The sequence below is a fragment of the Salmo salar genome, chromosome 14 (genome assembly GCF_965601325.2).
Source record: "Salmo salar chromosome 14, fSalSal1, whole genome shotgun sequence".
Lineage (NCBI taxonomy): Eukaryota > Metazoa > Chordata > Actinopteri > Salmoniformes > Salmonidae > Salmo > Salmo salar.
In genome coordinates this window covers 109,138,682-109,151,708 of record NC_138304.1, presented here as the reverse complement: position 1 = coordinate 109,151,708, position 13,027 = coordinate 109,138,682, and the positions used below count along the sequence as shown (strand labels likewise).

The window sequence follows — 13,027 nt, the reverse complement described above, 5'->3', positions numbered from 1 at the left end:
GGAAGATTTTGGTAATGAAGGTGGTATCTGATGCTACTGAACCAGATGTCTGTGTATCAGGGGAGAAGCTCCAGGCGGTATCTGATGCTACTGAACCAGATGTCTGTGTATCAGGGGAGAAGCTCCAGGCGGTATCTGATGCTACTGAACCAGATGTCTGTGTATCAGAGGAGAAGCTCCAGGTGGTATCTGATGCTACTGAACCAGATGTCTGTGTATCAGGGAGAGAAGCTCCAGGTGGTATCTGATGCTACTGAGCCAGATGTCTGTGTATCAGGGGAGAAGCTCCAGGTGGTATCTGATGCTACTGAACCAGATGTCTGTGTATCAGGGAGAGAAGCTCCAGGTGGTATCTGATGCTACTGAGCCAGATGTCTGTGTATCAGGGGAGAAGCTCCAGGTGGTATCTGATGCTACTGAACCAGATGTCTGTGTATCAGGGGAGAAGCTCCAGGCGGTATCTGATGCTACTGAACCAGATGTCTGTGTATCAGGGAGAGAAGCTCCAGGTGGTATCTGATGCTACTGAACCAGATGTCTGTGTATCAGGGGAGAAGCTCCAGGTGGTATCTGATGCTACTGAACCAGATGTCTGTGTATCAGGGGAGAAGCGCCAGGTGGTATCTGATGCTACTGAACCAGATGTCTGTGTATCAGGGGAGAAGCTCCAGGTGGTATCTGATGCTACTGAACCAGATGTCTGTGTATCAGGGGAGAAGCTCCAGGTGGTATCTGATTTTAAGTACCTTGGCATTAAACTTGATTCCAACCTCTCTTTTAAAAAGAAGGTGAAAAAGCCAACTCAAATAACCCAATTCAACCTCGCTAATTTCCGATTTATACGAAATTGTTTGACTACAGAGGTTGCAAAACTGTACTTCAAATCTATGATAGTCCCCCACTTAACATACTGCTTGACTAGTTGGGCCCAAGCTTGCTGTACAACATTAAAACCTATTCAGTCTGTCTACAAACAGGCTCTCAAAGTGCTTGATAGGAAGCCCAATATCCATCATCACTATCACATCCTCAGAAAGCATGAGCTCCTGAGTTGGGAAAATCTGGTGCAATACACCGACGCATGTCTTGTATTCCAGATCCTAAATGGCCTGGCTCCCCCTCCACTCAGTACTTTAGTTAAACAGAAAACCCAAACATATGGCAGCAGATCCACAAGGTCTGCCATGAGAGGTGACTGTATAGTTCCCTTAAGGAAAAGCACCTTTAGTCAATCTGCTTTCTCTGTGAGAGCTTCCCATGTCTGGAATACACTGCCATCAGACACACATAACTGCACCACATATCACACTTTCACAAAATACATGAAGACATGGCTAAAGGTCAATCAGACTTGTGAACATAATCCCTAGCTGTGTATTGACGCTTTCCATGTTGTCTGTTGTCTGTAGCTTGTGAGGTGTGGAAACACTTTGTTGCTTTTATGGATTTTGTCTTGTTGCTTTTTGTGCGATGTTGCTCTGTCTGCATGCTATGTCTTGCTTGTCCTATGTTGCTCTGTCTGTATGCTATGTCTAGCTTGTCCTATGTTGTTCTGTCTGCATGCTATGTCTAGCTTGTTCTATGTTGCTCTGTCTGCATGCTATGTCTTGCTTGTCCTATGTTGCTCTGTCTGCATGCTATGTCTTGCTTGTCCTATGTTGTTCTGTCTGCATGCTATGTCTTGCTTGTTCTATGTTGTTCTGTCTGTATGCTATGTCTTGCTTGTTCTATGTTGCTCTGCGTGTGCTCACTGCTCATTGATTGTCTGTATTGTAATTGTTTTTAGTAGCCTGCCCAGGGACTGCGGTTGAAAATTAGCCGGCTGGCTAAAACCGGCACTTTAACTGAAACGTTGATTTATGTGCACTGTCCCTGTAAAAATTATAATAAACTCAATTCAAACTCACTCACTGACTTCATCTTACTCTCTCTGACTCCCTCTCTCACTCTCTGACTCTCCAACTCTCTCTTTCTCTCTCTGACTCTGCATCTCTCTCTGACTAACTCTCCGACTCCCTCTCTCCCTTTCTGACTCTCTCTGACTCCATCTGACTCTCTCTCTCTCTCTCTCTCTCTGAGTCTCTCTGACTCTATCTATCTCTCCCTTTCTGACTCTCTCTGACTCCGTCTCCCTCTCTCTCTCTCTCTGACTCCATCTGACTCTCTCTCTCTCTGACTCTCTCTGACTCCGTCTGACTCTCTCCCTCTCTCTCTCTCTGACTCTCTCCGACTCCGTCTGACTCTCTCCCTCTCTCTCTCTCTGACTCTCTCTGACTCCGTCTCCCTCTCTCTCTCTCTCTGACTCTCTCTGACTCCGTCTCCCTCTCTCTCCCTCTCTGACTCTATCTATCTCTCTCTTTCTGACTCTCTGACTCCGTCTGACTCTCTCCCTCTCTCTCTCTCTCTGATTCTCTCTCCCTCTCTCTCCCTCTCTCTCCCTCTCTCTCTCTCTCTGATTCTCTCTCCCTCTCTCTCCCTCTCTCTCTCTCTCTCTCTGATTCTCTCTCTTGCTCTCTGACTGCGTCTGACTCTCTCTGACTCTTGGACTTCTCATGCTTCTGCGCTGTGGAGAATGAAACAATGAAATGTCACTGAATGATTTTCTTCAGACTCAAAGACCAGTCTTACATTTACATTTACGTCATTTAGCAGACGCTCTTATCCAGAGCGACTTACAAATTGGTGCATTCACCTTATGATATCCAGCGGAACAACCACTTTACAACCTTGTAATGGGAACTAGAGCATTGTAAAATTTTTGCACTTTTCGCAACAAAGGACGTTCATCTCTTGGAGACAGAACGTGTCTCCTTCCTGAGCGGTATGACGGCTGCGTGGTCCCATGGTGTTTATACTTGCGTACTATTGTTTGTACAGATGAACACGGTACCTTCAGGCGTTTGTAAATTGCTCCCAAGGATGAACCAGACTTATGGAGGTCTACAATTTTTATTCTGAGGTCTTGGCTGATTTCTTTTGATTTTCACATGATGTCAAGCAAAGAGACACTGAGTTTGAAGGTAGGTCTTGAAGTATATCCACAGGTACACCTCCAATTGACTCAAATTATGTCAATTAGCCTATCAGAAGCTTCTAAAGCCATTACTGAATTTTCTGGAATTTTCCAAGCTGTTTAAAGGCACAGTCAATTTAGCGTATGTAAACTTCTGGCCCACTGGAATTGTGATACAGTGAATTATAAATGAAATAATCTGCCTGTAAACAATTGTTGGAAACATTACTTGTGTCATGTAACCGACGTGCCAAAACTATAGTTTGTTAACAAGAAATTTGTAGAGTGGTTGAAAAACGAGATTTAATGACTCCAACCTAAGTGTATGTAAACCACCGACTTCAACTGTACCTAACCCTCCCTTTCTAACCCCTAATCTCCCCTTCTAACCCCTACCCCTCCCTTTCTAACCCCTAATCTCCCCTTCTAACCCCTAACCCCCTCCCCTTCTAACCCCTACCCCTCCCCTTCTAACCCCTAACCCTCCCCTTCTAACCCCTACCCCTCCCCTTCTAACCCCTAACCCTCCCCTTCTAACCCCTAACCCTCCCCTTCTAACCCCTAACCCTCCCCTTCTAACCCTCCCCTTCTAACCCCTAACCCTCCCCTTCTAACCCCTAACCCCCTCCCCTTCTAACCCCTAACCCTCCCCTTCTAACCCCTAACCCCTAACCCTCCCCTTCTACCCCTCCCCTTCTAACCCCTAACCCTCCCCTTCTAACCCCTAACCCTCCCCTTCGAACCCCTAACCCTCCCCTTCTAACCCCTAACCCTCCCCTTCTAACCCCTAACCCTCCCCTTCTAACCCCTAACCCTCCCCTTCGAACCCCTAACCCTCCCCTTCTAACCCCTAACCCTCCCCTTCTAACCCCTAACCCTCCCCTTCTAACCCCTAACCCTCCCCTTCTAACCCCTAACCCTCCCCTTCTAACCCCTACCCCTCCCCTTCTAACCCCTAACCCTCCCCTTCTAACGCTCCCCTTCTAACCCCTAACCCTCCCCTTCTAACCCCTAACCCTTCTATCTACAGTAACTTAACCCTGGTCTCTCCTAACTACAGTAACTTAACCCTGGTCCCTCCTATCTACAGTAACTTAACCCTGGTCCCTCCTATCTTCAGTAACTTTACCCTGGTCCCTCCTATCTACAGTAACTTAACCCTGGTCCCTCCTAACTACAGTAACTTAACCCTGGTCCCTCCTATCTACAGTAACTTAACCCTGGTCCCTCCTATCTACAGTAACTTAACCCTGGTCCCTCCTATCTACAGTAACTTAACCCTGGTCCCTCCTATCTACAGTAACTTAACTCTGGTCCCTCCTATCTTCAGTAACTTAACCCTGGTCCCTCCTAACTACAGTAACTTTACCCTGGTCCCTCCTATCTTCAGTAACTTAACCCTGGTCCCTCCTATCTTCAGTAACTTAACCCTGGTCCCTCCTAACTACAGTAACTTAACCCTGGTCCCTCCTATCTACAGTAACTTAACCCTGGTCCCTTCCTATACTACAGTAACTTAACCCTGGTCCCTCCTATCTTCAGTAACTTAACCCTGGTCCCTCCTATCTACAGTAACTTAACCCTGGTCCCTCCTATCTACAGTAACTTAACCCTGGTCCCTCCTATCTACAGTAACTTAACCCTGGTCCCTCCTATCTACAGTAACTTAACCCTGGTCCCTCCTATCTACAGTAACTTTACCCTGGTCCCTCCTAACTACAGTAACTTAACCCTGTCCCTTCTATCTTGCAGTATTTAGTCCCTGATCCGGTGTCCTGTGTGTTTACCTAGAGCCTAGGTGTCTTTATAAATATCCCCTAAGTCCTCGCTGAGTCCCTGGGGAATCAGGAATGAGGACAAGGGATCATCTATGATGTCACAGCACGAATGGACGGACAGCCAACCAGTGGCTCTGTGCTAAGGTCACAGACAGACAGACAGACAGACAGACAGACAGACAGACAGACAGACAGACAGACAGACAGACAGACAGACAGACAGACAGACAGACAGACAGACAGACAGACAGACAGACAGACAGACAGACAGACAGACAGACCTGTAGAGGTCAGTATTTAGAGTCCTGTAGAGGTCTCAGACCCCAGAGGACCCAGCCGGGCCAATAGAGAGGTTCTATGTCTGCGTCACTACCGTAGATGAAAGGTTGTGCACTATGTAGAGAATAGGGTGCCATTTGGGATGCAGAGTTTTAGAGCTGGGCTCTATTAGACCCCTGTGGTGCAGTAGACACACAGCCATTGTTCAGGATGAATAGCCGTGGAGAATAATAAGGACAGTTAAATGTAAAGTGGAATTGTTTCCTTATAGTGTTTAATTAAAAGGGGGCTTTAAAGCCTCTGACATTTCAATGTGTTTTTATTGATTGGAAACCCAGCAGGAATTCATCTCTCTCATTACCATTTGGAACGTTCGCAGTGCTGCTTGCAACAGTACCAGATGTACAGGATGTACAAGATGTACAGGATGTGCTTTGATATGTGCTGAGAGAAGGACAGTGTACCGTCTAGCCATACTCCCAAGTACTTGTATGAGGTGACTACCTCGAGCTCTAAACCCTCAGAGGTATTAATGACACCTGTGGGGAGAGGGGCATTCTTCTTACCAAACCACATGACCTTTGTTTCGGAGGTGTTCAGAACAAGGTTAAGGGCAGAGAAAGCTTGTTGGACACTAAGAAAGCTTTGTTGTAGAGCGTTTAACACAAAATCCTCGGAGGGGCCGGCTGAGTATAAGACTGTATCATCTGCATATACATGGATGAGCGAGCTTGCTACTGCTTGAACTATGTTGTTGATGTAAATTGAGAAATATGTGGGGCCTAGGATCGAGCCTTGGGGTTCTCCCTTGGTGACAGGCAGTGGCTGAGATGACAGATGTTCTGACTTTATACACTGCACTCTTGAGAGAGGTAGTTAGCAAACCAGTCCAAAGATCCCTCAGAGACACCAATACTCGAACCAGGGGGGAACCAGTTTTTCATTCTAATTTTCTTTATGGGGGCATGTTTGTTAACAAGAATGGAATGGTCTACGGTATCAAAAGCTTTGGCCAAGTCACTAAAAAGAGCAGCACAACATTGCTTAGAATCAAGGGCAGTGGTGACATCATTGAGGACCTTTAAGGTTGCAGTGACACATCCATAACATGAGCGGAAACCAGATTGCATACCAGAGAGAATACTATATTTTACTATAGACATCAAGAAAGCCAGTCAGTTGATTATTAACAGGTTTTTCCAACACTTTTGATAAACAGGACAAAATAGAAATAGGCCTATAACAGTTAGGATCAGCTTGATCTTAACTGACAGGTGAAAAAGGTCAGAGATAGGCTTGGCAATGATAGTGGCAGCAACCTTAAAGAAGAAAGGCTCTAAACCATCTGTTTAAGGAGCTCCTTTAGCACCTCAGACTCAGTGACCACCTGCAGGGAGAAACTTTGTAGCGGGGCATGGGAAAAAGAGGGAGGAGCATTGGGGCTAGTCACATTAGAAGGGTTGGGAGATGAGGAAATGTTGGATGGGCAAGAAGGCATGGCTGAGTCAAATAGGAATCCTGACTTAATTAAGTGGTGATTAAAGAGCTCAGCCATGTGCTCCTTGTCAGTAACAACCACATCATCAACATTAAGGGACATGGGCAGCTGTGAGGAGGAGGGTTTATTCTCCAGGTCTTTAACCGTTCTCCAGAACTTCCTGGGGTTAGACCCACTGAGAGAGAACTGCTCCTTAACTTCTTGCGGATTAGTGGGATGCTACCGTCTCATTTCGACAATTTCCGGTGAAAGTGCGCCAAATTCAAATTAAATTACTATAAATATTAAACTTTCATGAAATCACAAGTGCAGTACATCAAAATAAAGCTTAACTTGTTGTTAATCCAGCCGCCATGTCAGATTTCAAAAAGGCTTTACGGCGAAAGCAAACCATGCAATTATCTGAGGACAGCGCCCAGTACACAAATGCATAACAAATCATTTTCAACCAGGGAGTTGCGACACGAAAGTCAGAAATAGCGATATAATATATGCCTTACCTTTGAAGATCTTCTTCTGTTGGCACTCCAAAAGGTCCCAGTTATATTACAAATGGTTCGATAATGTCCTTCTTTATATCCATAAAAATTCAGTTTAGCTGGCGAGCTTCAGTCAATAATCCACTCGGTTTCCCTCCTTCAAAATGCATACAAAATGAATCCCAAACGTGACCAATAAACTTATCCAAACAAGTCAATCAACGTTTATATTCAAACAATAGGTATCCTAATATGCAAATTTAAGACGGAGAATCGTTATTGTCTTTACCGGAGAAAAATACCAAAGAACGCGCTCTCATTCACGCGCTTCGAAACACTACAGCCAAAATGGGAGCCATTAGAAAAACTACAATTTCTGGCTCATTTTTTCAAAAACCAGCCTGAAACTCTTTCTAAAGACTGTTGACATCTAGTGGAAGCCCTAGGAACTGCAATCGGGCACGATTTCGCCCTATTATAAAAATGCCAGCCATTGAAATCAGTGGTAGGATGAGCACTGCATATACATAACATATGGAGAAAATATCTTGTTGAATTTAGTTTACAGCATCTAATAATGTCCTGGTTGGTCAGCTTGTTTTGACTCCTTAGACTTCTACCAGGTTGAGTCAGAGCAGCTCCTAGACTTCTATCAGGTTGAGTCAGAGCAGCTCTTAGACTTCTACCAGGTTGAGTCAGAGCAGCTCTTAGACTTCTACCAGGTTGAGTCAGAGCAGCTCCTAGACTTCTACCAGGTTGAGTCAGAGCAGCTCTTAGACTTCTACCAGGTTGAGCCAGAGCAGCTCTTAGACTTCTACCAGGTTGAGTCAGAGCAGCTCTTAGACTTCTACCAGGTTGAGTCAGAGCAGCTCTTAGACATCTACCAGGTTGAGTCAGAGCAGCTCTTAGACTTCTACCAGGTTGAGTCAGAGCAGCTCTTAGACTTCTACCAGGTTGAGTCAGAGCAGCTCTTAGACTTCTACCAGGTTGAGTCAGAGCAGCTCCTAGACTTCTACCAGGTTGAGTCAGAGCAGCTCTTAGACTTCTACCAGGTTGAGTCAGAGCAGCTCTTAGACTTCTACCAGGTTGAGTCAGAGCAGCTCTTAGACTTCTACCAGGTTGAGTCAGAGCAGCTCTTAGACATCTACCAGGTTGAGTCAGAGCAGCTTTTAGACTTCTACCAGGTTGAGTCAGAGCAGCTCTTAGACTTCTACCAGGTTGAGTCAGAGCAGCTCTTAGACTTCTATCTGGTTGAGTCAGAGCAGCTCTTAGACTTCTATCTGGTTGAGTCAGAGCAGCTCTTAGACTTCTACCAGGTTGAGTCAGAGCAGCTCTTAGACTTCAATCAGGTTGAGTCAGAGCAGCTCTTAGACTTCTATCAGGTTGAGTCAGAGCAGCTCTTAGACTTCTACCAGGTTGAGTCAGAGCAGCTCTTAGACTTCTACCAGGTTGAGTCAGAGCAGGTCTTAGACTTCTACCAGGTTGAGTCAGAGCAGCTCTTAGACTTCTATCAGGTTGAGTCAGAGCAGCTCTTAGACTTCTATCAGGTTGAGTCAGAGCAGCTCCTAGACTTCTACCAGGTTGAGTCAGAGCAGCTGTTAGACTTCTACCAGGTTGAGTCAGAGCAGCTCCTAGATTTCTATCAGGTTGAGTCAGAGCAGCTCTTAGACTTCTACCAGGTTGAGTCAGAGCAGCTCTTAGACATCTACCAGGTTGAGTCAGAGCAGCTCTTAGACTTCTACCAGGTTGAGTCAGAGCAGCTCTTAGACTTCTACCAGGTTGAGTCAGAGCAGCTCCTAGACTTCTATCAGGTTGAGTCAGAGCAGCTCCTAGACTTCTATCAGGTTGAGTCAGAGCAGCTCTTAGACTTCTATCAGGTTGAGTCAGAGCAGCTCTTAGACTTCTACCAGGTTGAGTCAGAGCAGCTCTTAGACTTCTACCAGGTTGAGTCAGAGCAGCTCCTAGATTTCTACCAGGTTGAGTCAGAGCAGCTCTTAGCATGTTCCTCGCCCTTTAAAACATAAGCATCTTATATGGCGGGGGAGAGGGGGTGCTGTTAAATGGCAGTCCATTTCCCCTGAAGGACCACTTCATTTTTAGGTCAAGACATGGATGGGATCTGCTTTCTGCTCTGAGTTTTACAACAATGAATCTGGATTTTTAGACTAGGATGTTTTGATGTTGATGCCAAGGATGCTCTGAGTGGCCGTTTACACTTCTATTATAGCAACAGACTGACAACTCCGCAGTGAGAGGAGAGAGATGCACACGATAGAGGGCAGGAGTTAGAACACACAGATCTGTTGTTGATCTATTTCTGGCTGCTGTTTGTTATGTCCTGAAATGACATTAGCTTACTATCTCATACTCTCATTATCCCTCTCCTAAGCCTGGAAGAACAGCCTCTCCTTGTCTCAGTGAAGCTCAGCAGCACGTCATCTCACTGCCAGACTTCTCACCTGTAAAACAGCTCAACTCTATGTGGTCAGATCAGATGGTCAATGATGTTTATTCATTTTGTTGTGGAGTTTCAGAGAGAGACAAGACGTTGCCTACTGTAAGAGTTTCTAGATGAGACATGACTGTTTATCTGGTGCATCTATGTGCAAAGCCAGAAGACACAGACACCTGAGAGTAGCTGCAGCGAGCAGGAAGTGTTCATTGTGCATTTGATTCTGCAGGCATGCAGCGCTGCACAGAGGAACACCACGAGATGTGTCTGTGGTTGTGAAGTTGACAGTTCAGCTACAAGAAACGTGTGTTTGTTTATGTCAGTGTGGTGAAGAGTAGCGAGTTTCTCAACACCTCTATAGCCCAGTTTACACATGGTGCTATCATGTCCTTTGTCCTAATCTTCTTTATATCAAGGTATAATGAGGTCTAATGTTCCCCTGTACCTTTATATCAAGGAATGATGTTCCCCTGTACCTTTATATCAAGGAATACTGTTCCCCTGTACCTTTATATCAAGGTATAATGTGGTATAATGTTCCCCTGTACCTTTATATCAAGGTATAATGAGGTCTAATGTTCCCCTTTACCTTTATATCAAGGTATAATGTGGTATAATGTTCCCCTGTACCTTTATATCAAGGTATAATGTAGAGGTCTAATATTCCCCTTTACCTTTATATCAAGGTATAATGAGGTCTAATGTTCCCCTGTACCTTTATATCAAGTTATAATGTGGAGGTATAATGTTCCCTTGTACCTTTATATCAAGGTATAATGAGGTCTAATGTTCCCCTGTACCTTTATATCAAGGTATAATGAGGTCTAATGTTCCCCTGTACCTTTATATCAAGGTATAATGAGGTCTAATGTTCCCCTGTACCTTTATATCAAGGTATAATGAGGTCTAATGTTCCCCTGTACCTTTATATCAAGGTATAATGAGGTCTAATGTTCCCTTGTACCTTTATATCAAGGTATAATGAGGTCTAATGTTCCCCTGTACCTTTATATCAGGGTATAATGTGGTATAATGTTCCCCTGTACCTTTATATCAAGGTATAATGAGGTCTAATGTTCCCCTGTACCTTTATATCAAGGTATAATGAGGTCTAATGTTCCCCTGTACCTTTATATCAAGGTATAATGAGGTCTAATGTTCCCCTGTACCTTTATATCAAGGTATAATGTAGAGGTCTAATGAGCCCCTGTACCTTTATATCAAGGTATAATGAGGTATAATGTTCCCCTGTACCTTTATATCAAGGTATAATGTGGAGGTATAATGTTCCCCTGTACCTTTATATCAAGGTATAATGAGGTCTAATGTTCCCCTGTACCGATTATATAAAAGGCAAATGCCTCCAAAAATGTGAAAAAAATGTAGCTGTTTGAAAGGGTACCATATGAACATTGCCCAATTATTTTTTTCAGGTAACAACGCAAACCATGTGTGAATCAGTTACTTGTCTCTCTCCCTCTTTCTCTTCTCTCTGACCCATTGAACAAGCTCAGTTGAGAAGCTGAATGACAACTAATCACTCTCTCTCTGTTCCCCCTTCCTCTCCCTCCACAGCTAAAACCACCAAAACATCTGAAATGGGGAAGCAGAACAGCAAACTCCGCCCGGAGGTGATGGAGGATCTGCTGGAGAGCACGGACTTCACCGAAGCTGAGATCCAGGAGTGGTATAAGGGCTTCCTGAGGGACTGCCCCAGCGGGAACCTCTCCATGGAGGAGTTTAAGAAGATCTATGGTAACTTCTTCCCCTACGGAGACGCATCCAAGTTCGCAGAGCACGTCTTCCGCACCTTTGATGCCAACGGGGACGGGACGATAGACTTCCGGGAGTTCATCATTGCTCTGAGCGTCACGTCTCGCGGCCGCCTGGACCAAAAACTGAAGTGGGCCTTCAGTATGTACGACCTGGACGGGAACGGTTACATCAGCAAGGCAGAGATGCTGGAGATCGTACAGGTGAGTCAGGAACGGTTACATCAGCAAGGCAGAGATGCTGGAGATCGTACAGGTGAGTCAGGAACGGTTACATCAGCAAGGCAGAGATGCTGGAGATCATACAGGTGAGTCAGGAACGGGTACATCAGCAAGGCAGAGATGCTGGAGATCGTACAGGTGAGTCAGGAACGGTTACATCAGCAAGGCAGAGATGCTGGAGATCGTACAGGTGAGTCAGGAACGGATACATCAGCAAGGCAGAGATGCTGGAGATCGTACAGGTGAGTCAGGAACGGGTACATCAGCAAGGCAGAGATGCTGGAGATCGTACAGGTGAGTCAGGAACGGTTACATCAGCAAGGCAGAGATGCTGGAGATCGTACAGGTGAGTCAGGAACGGGTACATCAGCAAGGCAGAGATGCTGGAGATCGTACAGGTGAGTCAGGAACGGGTACATCAGCAAGGCAGAGATGCTGGAGATCATACAGGTGAGTCAGGAACGGTTACATCAGCAAGGCAGAGATGCTGGAGATCGTACAGGTGAGTCAGGAACGGGTACATCAGCAAGGCAGAGATGCTGGAGATCGTACAGGTGAGTCAGGAACGGGTACATCAGCAAGGCAGAGATGCTGGAGATCATACAGGTGAGTCAGGAACGGTTACATCAGCAAGGCAGAGATGCTGGAGATCGTACAGGTGAGTCAGGAACGGTTACATCAGCAAGGCAGAGATGCTGGAGATCGTACAGGTGAGTCAGGAACGGGTACATCAGCAAGGCAGAGATGCTGGAGATCGTACAGGTGAGTCAGGAACGGGTACATCAGCAAGGCAGAGATGCTGGAGATCGTACAGGTGAGTCAGGAACGGTTACATCAGCAAGGCAGAGATGCTGGAGATCGTACAGGTGAGTCAGGAACGGGTACATCAGCAAGGCAGAGATGCTGGAGATCGTACAGGTGAGTCAGGAACGGTTACATCAGCAAGGCAGAGATGCTGGAGATCGTACAGGTGAGTCAGGAACGGGTACATCAGCAAGGCAGAGATGCTGGAGATCGTACAGGTGAGTCAGGAACGGGTACATCAGCAAGGCAGAGATGCTGGAGATCGTACAGGTGAGTCAGGAACGGTTACATCAGCAAGGCAGAGATGCTGGAGATCGTACAGGTGAGTCAGGAACGGGTACATCAGCAAGGCAGAGATGCTGGAGATCGTACAGGTGAGTCAGGAACGGGTACATCAGCAAGGCAGAGATGCTGGAGATCGTACAGGTGAGTCAGGAACGGTTACATCAGCAAGGCAGAGATGCTGGAGATCGTACAGGTGAGTCAGGAACGGGTACATCAGCAAGGCAGAGATGCTGGAGATCGTACAGGTGAGTCAGGAACGGTTACATCAGCAAGGCAGAGATGCTGGAGATCGTACAGGTGAGTCAGGAACGGTTACATCAGCAAGGCAGAGATGCTGGAGATCGTACAGGTGAGTCAGGAACGGGTACATCAGCAAGGCAGAGATGCTGGAGATCGTACAGGTGAGTCAGGAACGGGTACATCAGCAAGGCAGAGATGCTGGAGA

At 46.0% G+C, this 13,027-nt stretch overlaps 1 protein-coding gene across 1 annotated transcript in view; it reads left to right on the top strand.

Annotated features, from left to right (window-relative positions):
• The window catches only part of LOC106570774 (neurocalcin-delta A-like), a 73,436-nt gene that overhangs the window by 27,808 nt on the left and 32,601 nt on the right, over positions 1 to 13,027 (top strand). Inside the window, exon 2 of the mRNA XM_045695151.2 lies at positions 11,075 to 11,475. Coding sequence (XP_045551107.1) covers positions 11,098 to 11,475 — 378 coding nt within the window. The 5' untranslated portion in view covers positions 11,075 to 11,097. The remainder of the gene's footprint in view (positions 1 to 11,074; positions 11,476 to 13,027) is intronic.